Source organism: Callionymus lyra, chromosome 16 (genome assembly GCF_982586985.1).
Source record: "Callionymus lyra chromosome 16, fCalLyr1.hap1.1, whole genome shotgun sequence".
Classification (NCBI taxonomy): domain Eukaryota; kingdom Metazoa; phylum Chordata; class Actinopteri; order Syngnathiformes; family Callionymidae; genus Callionymus; species Callionymus lyra.
The window spans coordinates 9,395,514-9,423,352 of record NC_141833.1 but is presented as its reverse complement, the minus strand read 5'-3'; the positions used below and the strand labels follow the sequence as shown (position 1 = coordinate 9,423,352).

The following is a 27,839-nucleotide window of genomic DNA, read 5'->3' as shown; positions in this document are numbered from 1 at the left end:
TCCCATAATGCACTGCGACAGTTGAGTGTTCCTGATCAAACATTGTCAGTTTCTAACAATATATCTAATAATATACCTCTGGGATCAATACTTACTGCTGTTATTGTCTTTCTGTGGTGGTTTTATTTTTCACAAGCTTCACTTCAGAAGACGTTCCGACAGCTTCCTGTTCTCTTACCAGAATGTGACAAGTGTGTCGTAAAATGTGCAACAAGGTGCTGATGTTGGGAAACAAGAGTCTCTCTCTCTCTCTCTCTTTTATTCTCTCTCTCTCTCTCCGACCGAGGAATTGTCTGGACTTGTTCGCGTCGACTCTGTAAATGATTTTTCAGTTTCTCGGCAGCGAAACGCGTCCAACACTCACAACATAGACAGCATTTCATTGTGATTTTTTTTTTTGTTGGCTCCGCCTCTGGAATAGAAATGGGGAAGAAGAAAATCACAACTGTTTTCAAGCTTCATCGCTCGTGTTTGGACCCGAGCCAGGTGCCGGTGAGGTCACTGCTGGGAAGAACCAGGAAGTTGTTGACCCACATTGCAGTGGAGCTTTTCCACACACGTGGATCTGTGACGGTGGATGTTGAATTAGGATTTTGTTTGTCTTCGCGTTATCTCAAGGACCCAGTGGCTTGAAAACAAATGTGTTTGTGCTATCCCTTGTGTTGTCTCTGGGTCAAGGTGAACGACCTCCCTGGCTTCCATAAATACATATGCAGGGGTGGAGGTCGTTCACCTTGACCCAGAGACAAAACAAGGGATACTACAAACACATTTGTTTTCTGGCCTTTTCAGGAGATAACACAATGGTTCAAAAAGTAGAGTTTTCAATTCAAAACTTGAAGAATCGAGAAGGTCGGGATGTGTGTCTAGTCTTTCACCCGATTTGTACACCCTCGGAAAGTCGGGAAATATATATAACGGAAAAATTCATTGATAGTTCTTGAGTTATTGTGGGAATCAACTGAGAAAATAAAAGTGTCTCATTTTTAGTATTTTAAAGTACGACTAATACACAACATTTTTTGATAATTTGCGACAAATGCATTGAATATATGGCGTCAGAAGTGGGATGGTCATTGGAAGTGGTTTGTGTGACGTAACAGTTAGCAATTATGACATAAATATAATCATGTGAGACGTGGTCCAAATATTACATTTGTTCACATTTTGACAGACAGTACTAATCGCCAATGATAACGCTTCGTTCATTAACCAAACACTTGCATTTTGTCTACAAATCCGAAGAAAGCGCGAGTAAATTCCCCATTCGAGCTCCGCCGTGCCGTACACTTGTCAATCATCGACATGTGACTCCGCCCCCCCCTGACTGAAGATGGTGCATGCAAGCATGTCGGCAAACTGCTGTGAGCCTTCACTGAGAGACGATGAATACAAACGAAAAGTTGAAATCCAATATTAGCCGAGGTTATGCTAGCAAATTCACGAGCTAAATAGCCATTATGCTAGCGGGAACTTTTGCAAGAAGATGTGTTTTGAAAAAGTGCTGACGACGCTATATTGCAAAAAATAACAATTGCATTTATGAACCTGTGTCTCCTCCATCTCCAGTGTTAGTGACCCACGATGTCCTCGAAGACCCACAGCTCCAACAGCATCGCTCATGCCCGGCGAACGGTGCAGCAGCTGAGGATAGAGGCCAGCTTCGAGCGGATAAAGGTAGGACTCGTCCGGGACTTTCAGATTTGAATTCTCTGACCACACGTTTTTTTTTCCCCTGAAGGTGTCCAAGGCCTCGGCGGACCTGATGAACTACTGCAACGAACACGCCAGGAACGACCACCTGCTCATGGGCATCCCCGCCTCAGACAATCCCTTTAAGGACAAAAAGCCCTGCACTATATTGTAGTGACGCCTCCTAGCCTTTAATGTCTCGCTTAGTCATGTCGCCGTTTTGCTGGAGCAAGGGGGGGAAGGATCGGGAGGTGGGGAGGTTGGGGGGGCGCATTTATTTGTGTTTGTTAACCACTGAAATGAGATGAAAAAAGTATTTTGCAGGCTCTCACTGGGGCAGACCATGGTTTTTAGTTGCAAGTGCAACAACCCGAGATCTCCTTTTAAACGTGTAACAAACTTCTCTCCAGTTCAGGCAGCGACTGTTATTTGAGGTCATGACTGTCATGTGGCTCCGGATTATAATCCCAGTGTTTCACAGATGTGGTCGGGGGGGCGGGGGGACGCTTTAAAGCAGCCTGGAAGGCTGCACACATACAAGGTCGTGTCAGGCTAAATAGCAGCTAGCATACGGCTACAAACACTCTATGAAGGTGCTTCGTCATTTACGTTGCGTGTTTACATCCTGAAATTACTTTTTCAACAAACGTCAGGGGTTTAAAGAAATCAACCCCCGACTTTTGTTTTAGGTAAACGCAAATTCATGTTTTCATGTGGTTACAGACCGATGTACGTTGGGTTCACATTTTACCTTAAGACAATTCAACAAAAGTCGCTTTTGGAAGTTTTAAATAAAAGCAAAGTTTGGGGTGAAGGTGGGTTGTAGGTTGCCTTAAATTACTAATCTACTGACCTAGTGGTTTGTTCATTCACTTTTGTCCACTCAACCCGATAAATGTAACCTTTTATTAAACATAAATTCACAAGACAAGGCTATTCCTCACGTTTGGGCTTCATTCAAATAATGTATTTTAAAGTTCCCTCTGAAAAAAAGATAAACACGATCGGGGTAATTATGATTTTAAAAAGCCTTTTTTTCATTGTTTTACGGACGATCCAAGTCACTGTGAGCTTCATCTTAACTGGTAACGTTTCCTTCGTCTATTAGATTCTCTCGAGTCTTACGTGTGATTTCTTAAGTTCCTATAAGAAGGTTGGTTTTTTGATCCGTAACGTGCCATCTCGACGTCCCGTGTTAGACTCGCCCACTGCTCCTCGACAAGGATCCACAGGGTACCTATCAGGTCTTCAAAATCCAAAAGTTTGCAGTTGTGTTTTTGTTTCAATTGAATCTAATAGATTTATTTTTTTTGTTGGGGTACCTGCAATAAAACACATTCCTCTTCGCCTCTAAAGGAGCTCACCACTGCCATGTCGTGACAAGTCTGTGATCAGTATTCATTTTAGAGTCCGGATGACTTTAATAATATTCAACCTTTGTAAGATGAACCACGAAGCATTCCTTCAGTATGATGAGCTCAATAAAGACGTGTTGCTCTGCTCTCGGTTTTCTTCCTTTTCTTGGAAAATGCATGAAGTAGGAAGTCATTTTTTACCCACGTCTGCACGAAAAGCTTAATTTGAACTGAAAGTTTCAGTGGCCGAACGCTGTACTTCCACAGTATCGGGGCAGGTGTTCTTGAATCTCTTCCAGGTTTCGCACCTTGTGCGGAACAGGATGTGGTTTTGGTGGCTGAGAGGCGTTCAAGTCCAGACTCACACGAGCGCTTTAATCTCTTATGGAACCAGAACAATCAGATCCATAACACAAACCAGAACTGCAGCCGCCCCTCCAGATACATAACAGCATTATGTTGCCCCCAACGTGCAGGCCTGGACCGTGACACCCACCCGACCAGTGAGTCGGTAATCCCGGCTTAGAATTGTGAGAACAAGAGCGACGTGTGTCCAGCCGCCGGCCGTCCAGCTCACTGACCGAGTGGCACGCCGCGAAAACCTGCTCTGGCAGTTCCAGTGTCAGTGGGTTGGAATGTGCTGATGAGGGGGAGAGAGCGTGTGGAGGTGGGGGGCTGGACCAGTGGCTCCGGGACAAACTGCCGGGCCACCTGTGATCCATCTGCTCTCAGATCTGGAGTTTTTGGTCAACTTTGTCTCGGTGGAGCTCGGACGGGGCAGAAGAACGAGACACAGGAGGAAGTCGTTCATATAAGGGAACAAAGTTCAAAAACACAACTGTGTAGCAATAAACACTATAGTAGACGATGAACAATAATGTGCCACAGGTGATAAACACAAATGTAGTCGATGAACACCAAAAGATGCAAAAAATGTGAGTGATAAACACAAATGAAGGTGACAAACACACACTTCAGTGACAAATATCCTTGAAAAGTAATGAAGACAAATGTAAGCAATGAACACACATTTCAGTGATATAAAGGTCATAAACACAAATGAAGGTGGTGAACACAAATTAAGTATAAAAATACAAATGTAGGTGATTAAAGTGATAAACATAAATGTAAGCTATAAACATCCATTTCAGCAAATGAAGGTGGTAAACACAAATGGTGGGGATACACACAAATAAAGGATATGAACTCAAAGGAAGGTAATAAACACAAATGCATGTTATCGACAGATTTATGGAGTTAACACAAATGTATGTGGTAAATACAAACAAAGGATACAAACACAAATATATGCCATAGAGACAGATAAACGTCACACAAATTATGGTGATCAACACATATTCAGATAAGGAGATATACACAAAAATTGCGATAAACAAAAATGAAGGAGATAAACACAAATGAAGAAAACAAACACAAATGTATGCAAAATACACAAATGAAGATATAAGAGATAAACCCAAATCTGGGTTACAAACACAAACAGAGGAGATAAACACAAATGTATGCCATAAACACAAATGAAGGAGATAAACACAAATGTAGGGTATCAACAAAAATATATGCTATAGACACAAATGAAGGAGATAAACACAAATGTAGGTGATCAACACAAATATATTCTATAGACACAAAGGAGAATGACACATTTGAGAGTGATAAACAGAAAGCTATGCTACAGATTATATGGGTAAAGATAAACACAAATGAAGGAGATAAACACAAATGTAGGTGAAAAACAAGAATGTATGTTATAGACACAAATAAAAGTTATAAAAACAAATGACGGTGATGAACACAATTGAAGGTAAAAAACACAAAAGAAGGTGACTAACACAAATAAAGGTGATAAACAGAAATGGAGGTGATAAAAACAAATAACGGTGATAAACACAAACAGAGTTGATACATTCAAGTGTCCGATAAAGACAAATGTAGTTGCACTTAAGTCCTTCTGTTCTTAATTTGCATTCAAGGACCCTTCCTTCCCTTGCTGTTCCAATATCAAGGATCCTTCTCTGACATTAAGTCGTTCAAATAATAGCCATTTTTATCCTGAGTTGTTCTAACATCAAGGATGATTCCCTCAATTTTGTTTTCCTCTAAAGTCGCATTATTTTCCACTTGAAAGTGGAATCTCTTTTTACCCCACAGGTGAGTGTTTTGGTGTTTTTCCGATTAATTAAAAAAATAAAAAATATTTTTATTCCCATCTCGATCGTTCGATTATCTCTCTTTTTTTTCATAGTGCAAACGTCCACAAGCAACTGAGAAGGTCTAACAAAGGAAATGAACAGGACTTGTGTAATAAAGAGGAAACAAAGTCAAACTGTTATAACTGACTCTGATGTCACTTTTACATACGCAGGAACTTGTGTTGCTTCATCAGTGGTGACGTCACACCTTTACGTCATCGTCCACGACTAAACATCCATCAAAATCAATTTAAAAATAAAGTGTATTTCCACTCATGGCCGCCGAGTTCCGATAACAAAGCCGTATGTCACATGACCGCCTCACATGAGTGACCTGCCCTTTTATTGTGCAGCTCGTGATCCTGACTTCACTCTGACTGGGGAATTTCCTGCCTGATGACATCACGGACCTGCGGGATCACCTCCGCCACAGTTCGGCTCACACCCGCTTGCACAACCGTTGGCACGTCAGAAAGACTTGTGTAAAAAGGAGGTCATGTGATCAGGCAGAAGCGCGTCACACTCTCCGATCTTGTGTTTCGACTGTTGACAATGAACACAAGTTGGATGTGTGTTTTTCCACAGACGTGGGGGTTAAGTTGCGTGAAAGGTGAGCGAGAGTCGAGCTGCTGAGCCCCGGGATTATTGTTCTGCTCAGAGATGACACGAGGCCAGCGAGGCCAGCGTGACCCCCCTGATCCACACGTGACTCCCCTTTTTACAACTCGCTAAAAAGGTCAGCTCGGCTCAATTTTCCAGAATTGAAAAAACACTCTTGCTTTGGCTGGAAAACATTTTCTTTATTGACAGCATTTGTAGTAAAAAAAAGAAAAAAAAACCTTCAACATAAATACACTTAAATATCATTGCAAATAAATAGTAACAAAAGCATGTGAATGCAAACAGCCCTTCCCTTTTTCTTTTTTTAAATTACGACGGTAATATCAACAGCGGAAATAGTCCAGTGTGTCATCAAGTGCTTCGTTTCTGCAGAGGACCCGGGTCCACTCGACGGAACCACCAACACATCCTTCTGAACACAGTCGGGTTTCACAGTGAAAAGCAAACAGGCTTTTTTTTTTCTTTTTGGCCTCGACCGTCGACCTCCCGCCGACCACAAGAGCTTCTGCCTCGGTCGCCAGCTCTGAACACGCAAGAGGAAAAATCCTGCTCCTTTTTTTTCCCCCTCTTTCTTTTCGGCATCCCACGTTGAATCTGGGCTCTTGAAACCTCAACTTTGGAACATTACAACGAGTCCGAACCCTGTGCAGATTTGAGTCCGTGCACAGGTTCCTCCCGGGGGTACGCGAGACCTCATCTCTCCGGGAGGTTGATGATGGGAACCCACTGGTCCAGACACCGGCTCTCTCTGCAGAAGTGGTTCAGTTTGCTCAGAGCCGGATCCTTCCAGGTGGAATGTGGACTCTGGAGGACACAAGAAAATATTCATTTAGAATTCAAATTGTTTTTGTCATTCATTTCAAGTCAAGGGCCAAAATCTGGTCCTTTCGTGCGGCCCCATAAGAGTAGAATATTAAAAATGGAATCCTCTTTTTAGGTTTAGTGCACAAAACTACACAACTACAAATTCTAAACAAAAAAAACAACCAAAGACGTTGTCGTTCATCCTAATTTTGGTGATTTACCTAAAATATCTGCATCTTTAGAGCTGAGAAAACATGTTGAATTAAAGTTTATAGCTGTTTTAAGACTACAATTTATGTTCATTTGCAGTGTAGTGTAGTTCTAGACAACAAAGTGCAGCTCACCGTGACCAGGACACAGTGCGGGTCCATGGGCTCTCCTCCGCCGGGCTTCCCGGCGCCCAGTATCTCTGCCAGGCGGCGAGTGTTGTTGACCCTCAGGATGCTGATGTCGTTCTCGCAGCAGAAGGCCTGGATGAGCGTGAAGTGGATCTGCAGGGCGACGTCCTTCACGTCTTCGTCGTCAGTGGCCAGGATGCACAGCGCCACGTTGTCCGGGTCTCTGCGGAAACAGGGGGACGTTTAGGTCACAGGGGTGGGTTCCAGGAACTGCTCCGGGGACCGGCAATGACTGTGTACTTACATGTTGAGGGACTTGGCGGCCTCGTACACTCCCACAGTGATGCAGCCCTGTGGCAGTGCAGAGGTCAGCACTTCTTCCAACGCTTTGGCTACTGAGTCCATCCTGCAAACACACTTTTAACATTAACACCAGAAAACTTCTGCACGTTATAACTTCACCACTAGTGTTAGCTCAGAGCTATGTAGCTTCAACTAGCAAAACCACAAGTTAGCTTCAACAAAAAAGTTTATGGAATTATTAAGTTTATAATAAAAGTATTATCTGAGGCTAAGTTAGCATAAAATAAACAAGCTAGCAATGCTAACAGAAGTTTACCTTTCTTGAGAGCAATCCCCATTTAGCTCCTCAAATGTCATCTTGTACATATAATAAGTCCAAAAGGGAAAAAAAGTGCCGGTTAGTAAATCCACGTCGGTGTCGAGACTCTTCTGCGGTCAAATGAGAACAGCTCTGTGGAGCTTCACGGGAAAAACTCCTCCGTGGATTTGCATGACAGCCGCCATTGGCTCCAGTGTTCAGTGGGAGTGGACACACGCTCACGCGGCGGGTTTGTCTCCCACTGCTGGACGATTTTTGACTTTTTTTTAAAATAACTTTTCAACACCTGTTGCTGACACATAATACAACCCACCTGCTTATCTGCGAAATGAAAGAACTACTTTTTATCTCTACTTTTTAAGTTAAAATAAGAAGTGTTTTCTGCAGGACTTACCCTCGCCGACAGGACAGGACAGGACTTCTGATGTCTGCATGGCAACGGGACGCTTCTGGAGAAAACTGACTCCTGATTGGTTGAGATTGGAGCGAATTTACAACCAAACCGCGCGAGCCACAGACCCGTCAAGTTGTACAGTATCCTGGATGGATCATTCTACAAAACCGATGCTATTTCCACTTGACATTTATTAAAACAATATTATTAAAACATTTATTTTGCTAGTCACATTATCTAAGGCAAATACGACCTGCAGACAAATAAATAATGAAACAAATTTAAAAAAAAAAAGTTTTCGTCCACCATTTTTAAAAGACCAAGGACCAACCTTTTTTAAGTGATTAAAATACAATAAAATATCGTCGCATTTGTTTTATGTCTTATGACACATGTCATTTGAACTTAAACTATATATAGTTCTGTTCAAGAAACACCGTTTCCAAGGAATGGTGGCATCAAAAATACAAAAGGAATGTTGTTACACAGGAAAAATACTGCTGTTGAATTCACCGATAACACTTAACAATTACTATTAGGTTCTTGCTTTAAAAAATATCTACATTTTTCATTGTCTACCTGTATTTTGGTTAAAACCACCTTTTTATGTTACATTTTAAATGACAATTCCTAATGTTTCTACTAATGACAATATTTGATGACGTACTTGACAACGTTATTACTACTATTGATACTCTGCTGCCCTCTGATGGCTGCTCTCGTGTCAAGTCGTCCTTATACATAAATTAACTCATTATTTATATTTAAAGAAAGTTGAAAATTGCATATAAAAGTTGTAAGATAACTGTGCTTATGTTTTTGTGTCAACACAAAGATGCTACATAGTGTTCTGAAGAGTAGTTAGCATTTAGCATCAGAAGCTCTAGCAAACCAAAACATAAAAGTAATACAATTCATTATCTGGGGAAAAATACATATAAAAAGCATTGTTTCTTGTTACAATTGAATTATTGAGTGAAACAAAAATATATATATTAAATACATTTATTTAGCCATTTTTGTGATACTCAAGCAAGCAACATATGCAGCCTCCTGATTGGTCCTTCTAGAACAAGAGCAAGAACAAGAGAAATAAAGAAAAAGAACAAGACGAAACAATCTAAGTCTAAAGATAAAGAACATAGATCAAATACAAACAAAGACAAAGGATACAAAGATTAACATAGAACAGAACATCATGATACTTTCGTTCCACTCCTGCCCCCAAACTCAGAATTGTACAATCTAATAGCCCGAGGAATTAATGAGTCCCTGAGTCCATTAGTGTTGCATCCTGGGACGAGCATTCGTGCTTCTCTGCTCACTGATGACAGTGTTCAGAGGATGACTGTCATCATCCATGATGGACATTAGTTTGTTTAGTAATCTCCTCTCAGCAACTGTCACCAGTGAGTCCAGCTTCATTCCAACCACAGAACCAGCCTTTCTGATCAATCTGTCCAACCTGTTTACACTCCTCTTGGACACAGTCCCACCCCAACACACCACAGCATAGAACACTGGCCACCACAGACTGGTAGAACATGCAGAGGAGTTTCCTGCAGATGTTAAATGATCGGAGCCTCCTCAGAAAGTACAGTCTACTCTGAACTTTCTTATACACATGGTCTGTTTTGCAGGACCAGTTTACTGTCCAGCCACACACCGAAGTACCTTTAGTTGTGAACTATCTCCACCTCATCGCCTCTGATGGACACGGGACGTGGCTTTGTCCTGGACCTCCCGAAGTCCAAGACCAGCTCCTTGGTCTTTGAGGTGTTCAGCTGCAAGTGGTTCCTCTCACTCCAGTCCACAAAGTCAACGATCAACAATCTATTACAGTTTTAAAGTCATGTCGACTAAGGGTTGGGATTAATTTTAGTACATATGTTTCTTTTTAGAATTATAGGCAATTTTTTTTATTTTTTTCATTTTAATGTAGCGACTAAAGCTCAGATCTCTTCGTGTTCAAGCAGGCCAGTATTAAGATGGATGGACGGACGGACGGACGGACGGACGGATGGATGGATGAACTTTATAGATCCTGGGATTCGGGAAATTGTTTTTCCAGCACACAACAACACGGACAATAGATTCATGAAACAAGAAGAAGAACGAAGTACTTAAAGTGCAAGATGACAAAATCTAAATCTAAAGATAAAGAAAATAGATCAAAGATGGACAGCCGAAAGAAAGTGAGAAGACAGAAAGAAAGGATGAAGAGACAATAGATCAAGAATTTACATAAAATATAGATCAATTCTTTCCATTATTTGTAAATTGTTAACTAAATATGTGGTTTTATTTAAATACACTGGAAACACAAGATTATTTCAAGGGTTTGTAATTAGTATCAAGAGTTCGTCAATGTAGTAATTTTGACGATGGGTTTGCGCTGAAAACCAATGTTAATGTTTTGTACAGGTGTGTGTCAGTTCTGGGTACAGATAGAAGATTATTCCATCATCAGCTCTGGTCTGTCCTCGAACCAGCAGCACCATCAACATTAGAAACAGGAACATTGCTGTGAAACAGAAGACCTGAGGGACCGGCAAAGAGACAAATTGTTCATTTACTAAGCTCATATTTGATCATGTTTTTAATATGTAACCTTCCCCCAAGTCTTGATTCCCTTCCAGACACTGAAGTAGGAGATGATCCAGCTCAGCAGCCGAAAACCAACTGGCTCCCGGTGAAAGTCCCCCATCTCCTGTTTTCCCAGAGGGAAACAATGCCTTCCCTGGATCCACAAAAAACATGTAGACATGCTAGACAAACTCACATGCACCCTGAAGGACCCTACCTAGGGTATAGAACTGAATCATACCTAGGAAAAACTAATGAAAACCACTTTACTAGTCCTGAACCAGAGGTTGACTATCCAGCAGACCCTTCTTTCCAGGATCCCTGAATAGACATTTCCAGGGAGGCTAAGGAGTATGATCCCCCTATGGTTAGAACAAACCTTCTGGAAAATTCCCTTGGACAAATTGGAACCACCACCCCAGTCTGCCAATCCAGAGGTACTATGTCTATAGCCCAATGTCTATGCGAGGTTACAGGGGCAGGTCAGCAACGACTTCAGAAATACTGGGCGGATCCCAACCAGCCCAGAGGCCCCTCCAAAGTGGAAGAGTGTCCCAGCCTCTCAAGAGTACTGGTTCCGGAGCCCACACTGTACATCTAGGTGAGTCGACGTCATTAAGCTGGAAACTCTCTACCTCACGCACCAGCTCGGGCTCCTTCCTCAGCAAAGAGGTTCCGTTTGGATCACCAAGGATTGCGCCTTAACCTACCGCCTGGCTTAAGTTGACCGTTGCCTGTGGCCCCTTTCACGGGTGGTGACCTCATAGGAATATATATAGACCTTTTTTTGCTGTGATAAACTGGGTTCTATTTTTATTTGTCATCATCTAGGTTTTAGAGTTACTCTTTGTCTGGTTTCTTGCCACAGGATCTGTTTGTCTTGGGTGACACTACCAAGGGCATGTCGGGTCACAACATAGCTCCTGGGGTTCTTTGGACACAGACTAGGGTAAGGTGATAGCTCAAAGAGTGGGACATTAATACTTTATAGATATAATATTTATCCTTTTTGTTGGGTCCTTTGTAGAAGAATGTTACATTGTGTTAGCTCCGCCTGGAAAAGGGTTAATTTTCTTTCTTGAGACTACCTGAGAGTGACACAACTGATCACAGCCATTTTGGTGAGTTTTAATAGAAGACATGACATAAATAAATTGTTTAGCCAAGCATGAATGTCTATTAAACCTTTGAGATGCTGTAGGTATATAGTTATTGGATTAGGAATCAAACACAAATGTTGATAAAATCTGAGGTCAATTTATGGTTTTTATTCCTATACAGTGGTATGAAAAAGTTTGGACACCCCTGTATATTTTCATGATTTTCCTTTATAAATCATTGGTTGTTTGGATAAAAAAAAATACAGTTAATTATATGTTAGAGGGGACAACACAGTGATATTTGAGAAGTGAAATAAAGTTTATATGATTTACAGAAAGTGTGCAAGAATTATTTAAACAAAATTGGGCATGTGCATAAATGTAGGCATCACAAAATAAATATTATTCAATATTTTGTGCATCCTCCTTCTTCAGAAATAAAAGCCTCTAAACTCTTCCTATAGCTTCCAATTAGGGTATGGATTCTGGTAGGTATTTTGGACCATTCTTCTTTACAGATCCTCTCCAGTTCAGTAAGATTTGATGGTTTCCGAGCATGGACCGCCCGCTTTGAATCACACCATAAATTTTCAATAATATTCAGGTCTGGGGACTGAGATGGCCATTCCAGAACGTTATACTTGTTCCTCTGCATGAACGCCTTAGTAGATTTTGAGCAGTGTTTAGGATCATTGTCTTGTTGATAGATCCAGCCCCGGCGCAACTTCAACTTGTTACTTATTCCTGGACATTGTTCTCCAGAATCTGCTGATATTGAGAGGAATCCATACGCCCCTCAACTTTAACAAGATTCCCCGTCCCTGCACTGGCCACACAGCCCCACAGCATGATGGAACCACCACCAGATTTTACTGTAGGCAGCAAGTTCTTTTCTTGGAACGCTGTGTTCTTTTTCCGCCATGCATAACGCCCCTGGTTATGCCCAAATAACTCTAATTTAGTTTCATCAGTCCACAGCACCTTATTCCAAAATGAACCTTGCTTGTCCAAATGTGCTTTAGCATACCTCAAGTGACCCCGTTTGTGGCGTGTGCAGAGAAAAGGCTTTTTCTGCATTACTCTCCAATAAAGCATCTCCTTGTGTAAAGTGAGCTGAATAGTTGAACTATGCACAGTGACACCATTTGCAGCAAGTTGAAGTTGCAGGTCTTTGGAGCTGGTCTGTGGGTTGACTGTGACTGTTCTCTCCATCCTGCGCCTCTGTTTATCTGAGATTTTCCTTGGTCTGCCACTCCGGGCCTTAACTAGAACTCTGCCTGTGGTCTTCCATTTCCTCACAATGTTCCTCACAGTTGAAACTGAGAGCTTAAATCTCTGAGATAGCTTTCTATATCCTTCCCCTAAACCATGATGTTGAACAATCATTGTTTTCAGGTCATTTGAGAGTTGTTTTGAGGCTCTCATGTTGCCACTCTTCAGAGAACATTCAAAGAGGAGAAACACTTACAATTGGCCTCTTAAATACCCTACTCATGGTTGGACTCACCTGTGTATGGAGGTCAACGGTCACTGAGGTTACCAAACCAATTTTGAGTTCCAATAATTAGTGCTAAAGGTATTAAAATCAATAAGATATAAGGGTGCCTAAATTTATGCACATGCCTAATTTTGTTTAAATAATTCTTGCACACTTTCTGTAAATCATATAAACTTTATTTCACTTCTCAAATATCACTGTGTTTGTCTCCTATAAGATATATTTAACTTTTTATCCAAACAACCAATGATTTATAAAGAAAAGGAAAAAGGGGTGCCCAAACGTTTTCATACCACTGTATATATATATATATATATATATATATATATATATATATATATATATATAATTTTGCTGTACATTATTCCTGAGTTGATCCATCAAATCTAAATTCTACAGAACAGAGTTGTGTGACTCTGGAGTTCCTAGTCGGTTGTTTGGTGATCCTCCATGTTGGACAGCAGGGGAGATCAGAGCTTTCAGCCTCTGTTGGTAGAAGAGCAGTCAAAATTTTGCCTTCATTGATCAGTCATTAACAATGATCTTGATTTAGTAAAATCTTAGCCAAAGCTACAGAGGAAAAAAACAAAATATTGTAAATGTAAAAAGTGGGGTACGAAGACTGCATGTACACTCTTCTAAGGTGATTGGATGGCATCCATAGGGATACATATATTGCATCACTCCACCCCAAGGTGGGACACACCTGGTCTAGGAAAATCGTAAATAGAGACTATATTTCGAAGGAATAGTTGCAAGCACCTGTCTTAGTGTTCCTGTTGACACCTTCAGGTTGTAAATCGCCCAGACTGGAATCATGGAGATGATGGACACTGATAGAAAGAGTCCGATACCATAACCCCACCATGGGTACTGGTACACATTGTTGTACTTAAGAGGAGAGAATCTGACAAGTGACAGCACGATAGTGACCTGTCAATCAAACATAAGTTCTTCAGTTCCACAGAGTAGCTACAGACAGAAGAGACAACTCACAGAACACACTGCTGGAGTGATGAACTTCCAGCAGTACTTCATGTACAGTGAAGGACGATAGCCGATCATCTGCTCTATATTCTCGTAGTAGCGGTCAGCACCTGCAGGCGGTCATTATGTCAAGGCTTGTGGTGTCTGACTTGAGGAGGCAGGAACTCACCGTAAGCCCATCCTATACTAACAGACTCCAGCACAGCAAAGAGCATCAGTGACACCCCTTGAGCACCGTAGTAGTCGAAGATGAGGAACAAGTACAGTCCTCCCTGCAGACAAGAGAGTAGCGAGAAACATTTGTTAATCAGGTTATAAGAATTGATCAGATTCATACTTTGAAAAACTGCTCACCTCAGTGACCATTAAGAGTCCAACAAGATAACAAACAACACACATTATGACAAGAAGGAGTTGACGCCGGTGTCCGATGTAAAAAAAAGGAAACAGGTCGGAGATGGACGTGACCAAGGTTTCCAAGGACAAAAACTGAAAACCAAAAAATGTAATTTGTGACCACTTATTTGATGGAAACATTTGTTTGAATGAAGGTCACCTGACTGTCTACTCCGAGCAGGAGGATCATGATGAAGAACAGCGACGCCCAGAGTTGAGGAACAGGCATCAGAGCAATGGCGCTTGGGTAGGTAATAAAGGCAAGACCTGGACCTGAAGGAGAATAGGTTAAGTTGAGGTACACAAATAGTTTTTTATGATATGGTACCTGAGTCAGCCACGACCGAAATGTCCTGGTTGAGTTCTCTGGACATGAAGCCGAGCACAGAGAAGACAGCAAACCCAGAAACCAGACTAGTGAAGGCGTTCACCAGTGAAAGGTAGATGGCGTCCCTACAAAAAAGACATTAGTCACACACATCGTACATATGTAATAATTCACAGTCCATTTTACTTGTAGCAGTTGTTGCTGAACTTGTTGTAGCTTCCTAACACTTCTAAACATCCAGAACAAAGAGACAGAGAGCCGAATACTTGGTTGCCGGCATCCATCCACACCTGAAACCAGAGACAGATTTCACAAGCTGACCTCCTGGAAGTAAGCTTAGTTAAAAAACAGATTTATAGTCATTTGTATGACATGATTACAGCGGAAGTTAATGTTAATGATGTGTACCTGTGTGTCTGTCAGTCGTGCTGGGTCTGGGTACAGATAAAAGATTATTCCATCAATGGCTCCGGGAAGAGTCAGTCCTCGGACCAGCAGCACCATCAGCATTAGAAACGGGAACGTTGCTGTGAAATAGACGACCTGAGGGACAGGAAAGGAGACAAATTGTCACCTTGTTACTAAGATTAGATTTTCTGATGTTTTTCATTAGTAACCTTCCCCGAAGTCTTGACTCCTTTCCAGACGCACAAGTAGGAGATGATCCAGCTCAGCAGCAGACAACCAGCCAGCTCCCAGCGGATGTCCCCCATCTCCTCTATTCCCCCCGACAGCTTCAACACTCGTCTCCTGGAGATGCAACATCAATCTTTCCATCATTGTTCTCAACTAAGATAGACCTCAGTGACTCACAGCCAGAACTCTCTGCTGGCAGAAGTAGCATTGATCTCAGATGAGAAGTTTTTTCCATGATCAGAACAGTGGTCTTAAAGAGAAAAGTTAGTATTGACATCTGTTAGTGTTTACTTGTAAGGAAGTGTGTACCTGTGTTCCACGTGTTGTTGCAATTGCTCCACGGAAGTGTGGCACTGAAGGAGGAGAAAAGGTAGAAGAAGGCCCAGGACAGGATGACGGAGTAATCCACTAATGAGTACAACATTAACAGCTGGGTGCTGTAGCCCAAACCTTTACAAAACAGAAGAACCTTCAAAAATAATCTTACAAGTCCACTGAGAAGTCTGGTGTTACCCTTAGACAGGAGACAAATGCTGCTCCAGCAGGTGATCCCCCCTTCTTGAGTGAACTGTCCAAGAGAGCTCTCAGCAAAGAACAGAGGGATCCCACATGTGAACAGGAACACCAGGTACGGCACCAGGAAAACACCTGATGGAAATACCTTCACTTATTCATCTTCAAAATCTTCAGCTAGAGGGTGTGTTGAAGATACCTCCTCCATTTTTGAAGCACAGGTAGGGAAATCTCCAAAAATTGATGAGACCGATGATCTGTCCCACCACAGCCAGTACATACTCTCTCTTGTTGGCCCACTTGCCTCTGCTCTGCCGCTTCGTCTTCCCTTCCATCCTTCTAGTGAAGCTTCCGCAAACCTTGACTTGATGAAGACTTAAATGTTTACCTCATCATGCAGTTGGAGTTGGCATCCATTGAACATCCTGCTATTCTGATATTTACTTACCACGGTTCATTAAACACAAGCGTGGAGCATTGATGGCTGTCAAAGCCTTCAGACATATTATTAGAAGCAAATATTAGATCTTAACGTAATTAAAATATTTGTCCCATTCATTCTTTTTTTTTTATAGATCTCAGAAGAAGACTCACATCTGCAACCAAAAATTGTTGGAAGCGGAAATATGGACAAAAGATATTTGAACTAAGAATAACCATCCTAATACCTGAGGAGATGGCCTTGGTCTTGGTCTCTCCGTTCCTTTTTCGCTGTTTATATCTGATGCCAAATCATACTGGCATGCTCCAGACATCCTGCCCTGGATCCTTGCTTTATGCCATGATGTATCAACAATGTTGGTACTCTGCAGGAATGTTGAGAGCCTTTGTATCAGGACACTGAAGAAGATATTTTCCTCTACATTCAGCAGCCTGATCTGAAGAAACCAACTAATAGATGACAAGTCCTTATCTTTGGGGATCAGGATACCACCTGCTCTTCTTCATTCTTTAGGTGTGGTTGGAGCACTCGGAGAATCCAACTAGAACCCCTTAAGATCTGGAGCCTCACCCTCTGAATTAGGGGAAGAAGCAGGAACTTGGTAAGTAGAAGTTGCTGATGAACACCTTGATAGAAGAAGCAAACAGTAAATCTTGTCAACAAAAGACCTAGATACTGATCCAGGTTCAGAAGGAGATATTGCAACTCTGTGAAGGAAGAGACATTCTGTGATTCTTCTCAAAACAGGCCTAGCTTAAGCTGAAAGCTCCAGAAGGACATATTGCAATAATGTAATGAAAGAAAAGCTCCGGTGCTTATTCTCAAAACAGGTCTAGCTTCAGTTGAAGGATCCAGAAGGAGGACGTGCAACACTCCGTCTTTTCTTCTTATAACAGATCTAGCTTCCACCGAAGCATCTAGAAGGGAGGAGAGCAGATCCTTACAGTGCCCAAGAGCATTCCCAAGACTGACTGCTGACATGCTCTTTGGTGAAAACAGAAACATTTTAATATTTTATATGTCAAAGAGTCTGACCAAGCGTGGTAAACACACGCAACCTGTTTCGTCTCCTGATCCAGCTTTTAATGCTGAGGATGCGTGCAAAAATTCACTCAGCCACCAGCAGAGTGCACTGTTGTCCCACAAGATAAACGGAGCGTCATTCATCTGCTTGATAAGTAAACAGAAGGTCTGGACATACGACCGACGAACAGTAATATTGTTCTTACGTCACAGACTCATCCACTTTTTGGTACCAATATAATAAAAGGACCAAGTGTTGATTTGAGTGTGCCTTAAATGGATTATCTATTGTACTCATCAGTATGTGTCTGTTTGTACAAATCTTTTTTTCATTGAAATATTTAAATTACAAATTGTGCTTAAGCCTCGCCCACTGAAAAACTTTTTTTCTGGAACTTATCCATCACCATTAGGCATCATCTGCGTCATCAATCCTGGAAGTCTCCACCTCTAACAGACTTGTTGTATAAACAAAGCGGGTGTATTTAACACTAAAATAAGAAGTATTCTAAGGTATATGTACTAGGGGTGAACTTCAAGTGTTCTAATTTGAAACTACTTCTGACTATTTTGTAAGACTTTAAGTTTACAGAAGTTTACTTTTAAATATTCTCATCTATATACTACCAGTGTACAAAGTTTACACTACTCCAGTAGTAAGGCACCTCCAAAGTGGAAGAGTGTCTCAGCCTCTCAAGAGTACTGGTTCCAGAGCGCACACTGTACATCGAGGAGAGTCGACTATATCAAGCTGGAAACTCTCTACCTCAAGCACCAGCTCGGACTCCTTCCTCGACAAAGAGGTTACGTTTGGATCACCAAGGTCTGCGCCTTAACCTACCGCCTGGCTTAAGGTGACTGTTGCCTGTGGCCCCTTTCACGGGTGGTGACCTCATAGGAATATATATAGACCTATTTTTGCTGTGATAAACTGGGTTCTATTTTTATTTGTCATCATCTAGGTTTTGGAGCTACTCTTTGTCTGGTTCCTGCCACAGGATCTGTTTGTCTTGGGTGACACTACCAGGGGCATGAAACCCTATTTTGCACCTGGGTAGGAGCATTCGTGCACTCATTCTGCTTCTCTGCTCACTGATGACAGTGCTCAGAGGATGACTGTCATCATCCATGATGGACAGTAGTTTGTTCAATGATCTCCTCTCAGCAACTGTCACCAGTGAGTCCAGCTTCATTCCAACCACAGAACCAGCCCTCCTGATCAATCTGTCCAACCTGTTGACACTCCTCTTGGACACATTTCCACCCCAACACACCACAGCATAGAACAGGACACTGGCCACCACAGACTGGTAGAACATGCAGAGGAGCTTCTTGCAGATGTTAAATGATCAAAGCCTCCTACTCTGAACCTTCAATTCAATTCAATTCAATTCAATTTTATTTAAAGTGTCTTATCATAACAAAGTTAACTCAAGACACTATACAGTTGAAATAAGACTATAGTTGATTAAGGAAAAATAGATCCCAGCAATTCAACAAAGAGCAAGAAACAAAACACTGTACAGTGAGCTGTACAGTGAGCTATGGCAAGGAAAAACTTCCTTTTAGAAGGCAGAAACCTCGAGCGGAACCAGACTCATTGTTGACGGCCTGCCGCTTTGACCGGCTGGGAGGAAGGATGGGGGGGTAGACAGATGGATAAGGAGAGGAGTGAGGGAAATTATAGTGAGGAAAAAAAAAAAGAGGAGAGTGTAGGAAACTTCTTATATACATGGTCTGTATTGCAGGACCAGTCCAGTTTACTGTCCATCCACACACCGAGGTACTTATAGTTGTCCACTATCTCCACCTCGTTGCCTCTGATGGACACGGGACGTGGCTTTGTCCTGGACCTCCTGAAATCCAAGACCAGCTCCTTGGTCTTTGAGGTGTTCAGCTGCAAGTGGTTCCTCTCACTCCAGTCCACAAAGTCACGTATCAGACTCCTATACTCGTCTTCGCTGTTGTCCCTGATGCATCCAACAATGGCAGTGTCGTCAGCATACTTCTGGACGAGACTCAGCTCTGAGTTGTAGCAGAAGTCCTAAGTGTAGATGGTGAAGAGGAGAGGGGCTCACTGATGACAGTGCTCAGAGGATGACTGTCATCATCCATGATGGACAGTACAACTCAACATTTCATAGTCCAGGCAGAAGTGAGCAAACATGTCATTTCCATGTGTGGTCACAAACCATCTGGCAGACTCCTGATTTCACCTTCTGATCTTCAACCAGCTGTTTACATCCATCTAATCGAGTTGTAAAGAGCCGACCTGTTCTTTTGTTCAAATACGATAAGACGCTAATGCGACGACTCCCCGACCAGCTGAGATCGGTGATCAAGTTTTTGACAGTTTTCGGACATCGGAGTATTCCGTCGGAAAACGTACGATATCCGATATGTGAACACATATGAATGTTGCCCAAATGTGTAAAATGTTTTTTGAAGTCTCAAATAATGTAGAAATCAACTTATTTTTAATCACGAAAACTATAAAAAAAACGGCCAAAAATCAATGTCTCTGAAATTGTGAAAAGATTTCTTAAATCAAAAGTTTAATATCTGGCGCACCATGTGAAAGCAAATAAATGTCAAGTAAAGTCGTTGAAGCCTCAAATGAAGTTGAAAATTCCATGTATTTTGACTACAGAAAGTAAAGAAAAGGGCTAAAAGTCAACGTCTCTGAAATCGGGCAATAATGTCTTTAAACCATAGTTTATCATCAGGCGGATCATGTGAATGCAAATAAATGTTGCCTAAATGTGGAAAATGTTGTTTTCTGAAGCCTCAAAAAAAGTTAAATATTTGACATTTCTTGACCCCGGGGGTTGAAAAAAGGGCTAAAAGTCAACGTCTCTGAAATTGGGAAATAATGTCTTTAAACCATAGTTTATCATCAGGCGGATCATGTGAACGCAAATAAATGTTGCCTAAATGTGGAAAATGTTGTTTTCTGAAGCCTCAAAAAAAGTTGAAATTTTGAGATTTCTTGACCCCGGGGGTTGAAAAAAGGGCTAAAAGTCAACGTCTCTGAAATTGGGAAATAATGTCTTTAAACCATAGTTTATCATCAGGCGGATGATGTGAACGCAAATAAATGTTGCCTAAATGTGGAAAATGTTGTTTTCTGAAGCCTCAAAAAAAGTTGACATTTTGAGATTTCTTGACCCCGGGGGTTGAAAAAAGGGCTAAAAGTCAACGCCTCTGAAATCGGGCAATAATGTCTTTAAACCATAGTTTATCATCAGGCGGATCATGTAAACGCAAATAAATGTTGCCTAAATGTGGAAAATGTTGTTTTCTGAAGCCTCAAAAAAAGTTGACATTTTGAGATTTCTTGACCCCGGGGGTTGAAAAAAGGGCTAAAAGTCAACGTCTCTGAAATCGGGCAATAATGTCTTTAAACCATAGTTTATCATCAGGCGGATCATGTGAACGCAAATAAATGTTGCCTAAATGTGGAAAATGTTGTTTTCTGAAGCCTCAAAAAAAGTTGACATTTTGAGATTTCTTGACCCCGGGGGTTGAAAAAAGGGCTAAAAGTCAACGTCTCTGAAATCGGGAAATAATGTCTTTAAACCATAGTTTATAATCAGGCGGATCATGTGAACGCAAATAAATGTTGCCTAAATGTGGAAAATGTTGTTTTCTGAAGCCTCAAAAAAAGTTGACATTTTGAGATTTCTTGACCCCGGGGGTTGAAAAAAGGGCTAAAAGTCAACGTCTCTGAAATCGTGCAATAATGTCTTTAAACCATAGTTTATCATCAGGCAGATCATGTGAAGGCAAATAAATGTTGCCTAAATGTGTAAAATGTTGTTTTCTGAAGCCTCAAAAAAAGTTAAATATTTGACATTTCTTGACCCCGGGGGTTGAAAAAAGGGCTAAAAGTCAACGCCTCTGAAATCGGGCAATAATGTCTTTAAACCATAGTTTATCATCAGGCGGATCATGTGAACGCAAATAAATGTTGCCTAAATGTGGAAAATGTTGTTTTCTGAAGCCTCAAAAAAAGTTGACATTTTGAGATTTCTTGACCCCGGGGGTTGAAAAAAGGGCTAAAAGTCAACGTCTCTGAAATCGGGAAATAATGTCTTTAAACCATAGTTTATAATCAGGCGGATCATGTGAACGCAAATAAATGTTGCCTAAATGTGGAAAATGTTGTTTTCTGAAGCCTCAAAAAAAGTTGACATTTTGAGATTTCTTGACCCCGGGGGTTGAAAAAAGGGCTAAAAGTCAACGTCTCTGAAATCGGGCAATAATGTCTTTAAACCATAGTTTATCATCAGGCGGATCATGTGAACGCAAATAAATGTTGCCTAAATGTGGAAAATGTTGTTTTCTGAAGCCTCAAAAAAAGTTGACATTTTGAGATTTCTTGACCCCGGGGGTTGAAAAAAGGGCTAAAAGTCAACGTCTCTGAAATCGGGAAATAATGTCTTTAAACCATAGTTTATCATCAGGCTGATCATGTGAACGCAAATAAATGTTGCCTAAATGTGGAAAATGTTGTTTTCTGAAGCCTCAAAAAAAGTTGACATTTTGAGATTTCTTGACCCCGGGGGTTGAAAAAAAGGGCTAAAAGTCAACGTCTCTGAAATCGGGAAATAATGTCTTTAAACCATAGTTTATCATCAGGCGGATCATGTGAACGCAAATAAATGTTGCCTAAATGTGGAAAATGTTGTTTTCTGAAGCCTCAAAAAAAGTTGACATTTTGAGATTTCTTGACCCCGGGGGTTGAAAAAAGGGCTAAAAGTCAACGTCTCTGAAATCGTGCAATAATGTCTTTAAACCATAGTTTATCATCAGGCGGATGATGTGAACGCAAATAAATGTTGCCTAAATGTGGCAAATGTTGTTTTGTGAAGCCTCAAAAAAAGTTGACATTTTGAGATTTCTTGAACCCGGGGGTTGAAAAAAGGGCTAAAAGTCAACGTCTCTGAAATCGTGCAATAATGTCTTTAAACCATAGTTTATCATCAGGCGGTTCATGTGAACGCAAATAAATGTTGCCTAAATGTGGAAAATGTTGTTTTGTGAAGCCTCAAAATAAGTTGACATTTTGAGATTTCTTGACCCCGGGGCTTGAAAAAAGGGCTAAAAGTCAACGTCTCTGAAATCGGGAAATAATGTCTTTAAACCATAGTTTATAATCAGGCGGATCATGTGAACGCAAATAAATGTTGCCTAAATGTGGAAAATGTTGTTTTCTGAAGCCTCAAAAAAAGTTGACATTTTGAGATTTCTTGACCCCGGGGGTTGAAAAAAGGGCTAAAAGTCAACGTCTCTGAAATCGTGCAATAATGTCTTTAAACCATAGTTTATCATCAGGCAGATCATGTGAAGGCAAATAAATGTTGCCTAAATGTGTAAAATGTTGTTTTCTGAAGCCTCAAAAAAAGTTAAATATTTGACATTTCTTGACCCCGGGGGGTTGAAAAAAGGGCTAAAAGTCAACGCCTCTGAAATCGGGCAATAATGTCTTTAAACCATAGTTTATCATCAGGCGGATCATGTGAACGCAAATAAATGTTGCCTAAATGTGGAAAATGTTGTTTTCTGAAGCCTCAAAAAAAGTTGACATTTTGAGATTTCTTGACCCCGGGGGTTGAAAAAAGGGCTAAAAGTCAACGTCTCTGAAATCGGGAAATAATGTCTTTAAACCATAGTTTATAATCAGGCGGATCATGTGAACGCAAATAAATGTTGCCTAAATGTGGAAAATGTTGTTTTCTGAAGCCTCAAAAAAAGTTGACATTTTGAGATTTCTTGACCCCGGGGGTTGAAAAAAGGGCTAAAAGTCAACGTCTCTGAAATCGTGCAATAATGTCTTAAATCCATAGTTTATCATCAGGCGGATCATGTGAACGCAAATAAATGTTGCCTAAATGTGGAAAATGTTGTTTTCTGAAGCCTCAAAAAAAGTTGACATTTTGAGATTTCTTGACCCCGGGGGTTGAAAAAAGGGCTAAAAGTCAACGTCTCTGAAATCGGGAAATAATGTCTTTAAACCATAGTTTATAATCAGGCGGATCATGTGAACGCAAATAAATGTTGCCTAAATGTGGAAAATGTTGTTTTCTGAAGCCTCAAAAAAAGTTGACATTTTGAGATTTCTTGACCCCGGGGGTTGAAAAAAGGGCTAAAAGTCAACGTCTCTGAAATCGTGCAATAATGTCTTTAAACCATAGTTTATCATCAGGCAGATCATGTGAAGGCAAATAAATGTTGCCTAAATGTGGAAAATGTTGTTTTCTGAAGCCTCAAAAAAAGTTAAATATTTGACATTTCTTGACCCCGGGGGTTGAAAAAAGGGCTAAAAGTCAACGTCTCTGAAATTGGGAAATAATGTCTTTAAACCATAGTTTATCATCAGGCGGATCATGTGAACGCAAATAAATGTTGCCTAAATGTGGAAAATGTTGTTTTCTGAAGCCTCAAAAAAAGTTGAAATTTTGAGATTTCTTGACCCCGGGGGTTGAAAAAAGGGCTAAAAGTCAACGTCTCTGAAATCGGGAAATAATTTCTTTAAACCATAGTTTATAATCAGGCGGATCATGTGAACGCAAATAAATGTTGCCTAAATGTGGAAAATGTTGTTTTCTGAAGCCTCAAAAAAAGTTGACATTTTGAGATTTCTTGACCCCGGGGGTTGAAAAAAGGGCTAAAAGTCAACGTCTCTGAAATCGTGCAATAATGTCTTAAATCCATAGTTTATCATCAGGCGGATCATGTGAACGCAAATAAATGTTGCCTAAATGTGGAAAATGTTGTTTTCTGAAGCCTCAAAAAAAGTTGACATTTTGAGATTTCTTGACCCCGGGGGTTGAAAAAAGGGCTAAAAGTCAACGTCTCTGAAATCGGGCAATAATGTCTTTAAACCATAGTTTATCATCAGGCGGATCATGTGAACGCAAATAATTGTTGCCTAAATGTGGAAAATGTTGTTTTCTGAAGCCTCAAAAAAAGTTGACATTTTGAGATTTCTTGACCCCGGGGGTTGAAAAAAGGGCTAAAAGTCAACGTCTCTGAAATCGGGAAATAATGTCTTTAAACCATAGTTTATCATCAGGCGGATCATGTGAACGCAAATAAATGTTGCCTAAATGTGGAAAATGTTGTTTTCTGAAGCCTCAAAAAAAGTTGACATTTTGAGATTTCTTGACCCCGGGGGTTGAAAAAAGGGCTAAAAGTCAACGTCTCTGAAATCGGGAAATAATGTCTTTAAACCATAGTTTATCATCAGGCGGATGATGTGAACGCAAATAAATGTTGCCTAAATGTGGAAAATGTTGTTTTGTGAAGCCTCAAAAAAAGTTGACATTTTGAGATTTCTTGACCCCGGGGGTTGAAAAAAGGGCTAAAAGTCAACGTCTCTGAAATCGGGCAATAATGTCTTTAAACCATAGTTTATCATCAGGCGGATCATGTGAACGCAAATAAATGTTGCCTAAATGTGGCAAATGTTATTTTGTGAAGCCTCAAAAAAAGTTGACATTTTGAGATTTCTTGACCCCGGGGGGTTGAAAAAAGGGCTAAAAGTCAACGTCTCTGAAATCGGGAAATAATGTCTTTAAACCATAGTTTATCATCAGGCGGATCATGTGAACGCAAATAAATGTTGCCTAATTGTGGAAAATGTTGTTTTCTGAAGCCTCAAAAAAAGTTGACATTTTGAGATTTCTTGACCCCGGGGGTTGAAAAAAGGGCTAAAAGTCAACGTCTCTGAAATCGGGCAATAATGTCTTTAAACCATAGTTTATCATCAGGCGGATGATGTGAACGCAAATAAATGTTGCCTAAATGTGGAAAATGTTGTTTTCTGAAGCCTCAAAAAAAGTTGACATTTTGAGATTTCTTGACCCCGGGGGTTGAAAAAAAGGGCTAAAAGTCAACGTCTCTGAAATCGGGAAATAATGTCTTTAAACCATAGTTTATCATCAGGCGGATGATGTGAACGCAAATAAATGTTGCCTAAATGTGGCAAATGTTGTTTTGTGAAGCCTCAAAAAAAGTTGACATTTTGAGATTTCTTGAACCCGGGGGTTGAAAAAAGGGCTAAAAGTCAACGTCTCTGAAATCGGGAAATAATGTCTTTAAACCATAGTTTATCATCAGGCGGATGATGTGAACGCAAATAAATGTTGCCTAAATGTGGAAAATGTTGTTTTGTGAAGCCTCAAAAAAAGTTGACATTTTGAGATTTCTTGACCCCGGGGGTTGAAAAAAGGGCTAAAAGTCAACGTCTCTGAAATCGTGCAATAATGTCTTTAAACCATAGTTTATCATCAGGCGGATCATGTGAACGCAAATAAATGTTGCCTAAATGTGGAAAATGTTGTTTTCTGAAGCCTCAAAAAAAGTTGACATTTTGAGATTTCTTGACCCCGGGGCTTGAAAAAAGGGCTAAAAGTCAACGTCTCTGAAACGGGCAATAATGTCTTTAAACCATAGTTTATCATCAGGCGGATCATGTGAACGCAAATAAATGTTGCCTAAATGTGGAAAATGTTGTTTTCTGAAGCCTCAAAAAAAGTTGACATTTTGAGATTTCTTGACCCCGGGGGTTGAAAAAAGGGCTAAAAGTCAACGTCTCTGAAATCGGGCAATAATGTCTTTAAACCATAGTTTATCATCAGGCGGATCATGTGAACGCAAATAAATGTTGCCTAAATGTGGAAAATATTGTTTTCTGAAGCCTCAAAAAAAGTTGACATTTTGAGATTTCTTGACCCCGGGGGTTGAAAAAAGGGCTAAAAGTCAACGTCTCTGAAATCGGGAAATAATGTCTTTAAACCATAGTTTATCATCAGGCGGATGATGTGAACGCAAATAAATGTTGCCTAAATGTAGAAAATGTTGTTTTCTGAATCCTCAAAAAAAGTTGACATTTTGAGATTTCTTGACCCCGGGGGTTGAAAAAAGGGCTAAAAGTCAACGTCTCTGAAATCGGGAAATAATGTCTTTAAACCATAGTTTATCATCAGGCGGATGATGTGAACGCAAATAAATGTTGCCTAAATGTGGAAAATGTTGTTTTCTGAAGCCTCAAAAAAAGTTGACATTTTGAGATTTCTTGACCCCGGGGCTTGAAAAAAGGGCTAAAAGTCAACGTCTCTGAAACGGGCAATAATGTCTTTAAACCATAGTTTATCATCAGGCGGATCATGTGAACGCAAATAAATGTTGCCTAAATGTGGAAAATGTTGTTTTCTGAAGCCTCAAAAAAAGTTGACATTTTGAGATTTCTTGACCCCGGGGGTTGAAAAAAGGGCTAAAAGTCAACGTCTCTGAAATCGGGCAATAATGTCTTTAAACCATAGTTTATCATCAGGCGGATCATGTGAACGCAAATAAATGTTGCCTAAATGTGGAAAATATTGTTTTCTGAAGCCTCAAAAAAAGTTGACATTTTGAGATTTCTTGACCCCGGGGGTTGAAAAAAGGGCTAAAAGTCAACGTCTCTGAAATCGGGAAATAATGTCTTTAAACCATAGTTTATCATCAGGCGGATGATGTGAACGCAAATAAATGTTGCCTAAATGTAGAAAATGTTGTTTTCTGAATCCTCAAAAAAAGTTGACATTTTGAGATTTCTTGACCCCGGGGGTTGAAAAAAAGGGCTAAAAGTCAACGTCTCTGAAATCGGGAAATAATGTCTTTAAACCATAGTTTATCATCAGGCGGATGATGTGAATGCAAATAAATGTTGCCTAAATGTGGAAAATGTTGTTTTCTGAAGCCTCAAAAAAAGTTGACATTTTGAGATTTCTTGACCCCGGGGGTTGAAAAAAGGGCTAAAAGTCAACGTCTCTGAAATCGGGAAATAATGTCTTTAAACCATAGTTTATCATCAGGCGGATGATGTGAACGCAAATAAATGTTGCCTAAATGTGGAAAATGTTGTTTTCTGAAGCCTCAAAAAAAGTTGACATTTTGAGATTTCTTGACCCCGGGGGTTGAAAAAAGGGCTAAAAGTCAACGTCTCTGAAATCGGGAAATAATGTCTTTAAACCATAGTTTATCATCAGGCGGATCATGTGAACGCAAATAAATGTTGCCTAATTGTGGAAAATGTTGTTTTCTGAAGCCTCAAAAAAAGTTGACATTTTGAGATTTCTTGACCCCGGGGGTTGAAAAAAAGGGCTAAAAGTCAACGTCTCTGAAATTGGGAAATAATGTCTTTAAACCATAGTTTATCATCAGGCGGATGATGTGAACGCAAATAAATGTTGCCTAAATGTAGAAAATGTTGTTTTCTGAATCCTCAAAAAAAGTTGACATT

The 27,839-nt window shown here is 40.5% G+C and overlaps 3 protein-coding genes across 4 annotated transcripts in view; 1 reads left to right on the top strand and 2 right to left on the bottom strand.

Moving 5' to 3' along the window:
* Window positions 1-3,187, top strand: part of gng12a (guanine nucleotide binding protein (G protein), gamma 12a) — a 32,180-nt gene extending 28,993 nt beyond the window's left edge. Inside the window, exons 1-3 of one of the 2 annotated variants that reach the window (XM_087811441.1) lie at window positions 318-492; window positions 1,570-1,677; window positions 1,742-3,187. In XM_087811441.1, the coding sequence (XP_087667567.1) occupies window positions 1,585-1,677; window positions 1,742-1,867 (219 nt within the window). In that variant the 5' untranslated portion in view covers window positions 318-492; window positions 1,570-1,584 and the 3' untranslated portion in view covers window positions 1,868-3,187. Of the gene's footprint in view, window positions 1-317; window positions 493-1,569; window positions 1,678-1,741 lie in introns of those variants that run through there. The other variant, XM_087811440.1, reaches the window with a different exon arrangement.
* A 2,852-nt stretch (window positions 3,188-6,039) lies between these two features.
* Window positions 6,040-7,833, bottom strand: gadd45aa (growth arrest and DNA-damage-inducible, alpha, a). The gene is made up of 4 exons (XM_087810452.1): window positions 7,643-7,833; window positions 7,328-7,429; window positions 7,030-7,246; window positions 6,040-6,685 (listed from the first exon to the last, which is right to left on the bottom strand). Exons 1-4 carry the CDS (start codon window positions 7,690-7,692, stop codon window positions 6,575-6,577), a joined length of 480 nt encoding a protein of 159 aa, XP_087666578.1. The 5' UTR covers window positions 7,693-7,833; the 3' UTR covers window positions 6,040-6,574.
* Window positions 7,834-13,616: 5,783 nt separating this feature from the next.
* LOC148063552 (sodium- and chloride-dependent GABA transporter 2-like) lies at window positions 13,617-16,418 on the bottom strand. Its single transcript, XM_087811770.1, has 14 exons — window positions 16,283-16,418; window positions 16,084-16,218; window positions 15,880-16,020; window positions 15,748-15,820; window positions 15,552-15,684; window positions 15,343-15,477; window positions 15,121-15,224; window positions 14,935-15,059; window positions 14,767-14,879; window positions 14,565-14,699; window positions 14,380-14,482; window positions 14,220-14,320; window positions 13,986-14,156; window positions 13,617-13,709 (listed from the first exon to the last, which is right to left on the bottom strand). The coding sequence occupies exons 1-14, from the start codon at window positions 16,416-16,418 to the stop codon at window positions 13,617-13,619; spliced, it is 1,698 nt and encodes a 565-aa protein (XP_087667896.1).
* Between the last annotated feature and the right edge of the window lie 11,421 nt (window positions 16,419-27,839).

Excerpts from the sequence above, each read along its gene's own strand:
- gadd45aa (XM_087810452.1), bottom strand. The coding sequence starts at position 7,692 with ATGTACAAGATGACATTTGAGGAGCTAAATGGGGATTGCTCTCAAGAA. Across the intron at positions 7,430-7,642 it reads GGGGATTGCTCTCAAGAAAG|GATGGACTCAGTAGCCAAAG; the intron begins GTAAACTTCTGT and ends GTGTGTTTGCAG. Across the intron at positions 6,686-7,029 it reads CGCACTGTGTCCTGGTCACG|AGTCCACATTCCACCTGGAA; the intron begins GTGAGCTGCACT and ends TGTGTCCTCCAG.
- LOC148063552 (XM_087811770.1), bottom strand. The coding sequence starts at position 16,418 with ATGGAAGGGAAGACGAAGCGGCAGAGCAGAGGCAAGTGGGCCAACAAG. Across the intron at positions 14,700-14,766 it reads TGCTCGGAGTAGACAGTCAG|TTTTTGTCCTTGGAAACCTT; the intron begins GTGACCTTCATT and ends TTTGGTTTTCAG. Across the intron at positions 14,321-14,379 it reads TAGTATAGGATGGGCTTACG|GTGCTGACCGCTACTACGAG; the intron begins GTGAGTTCCTGC and ends GACCGCCTGCAG.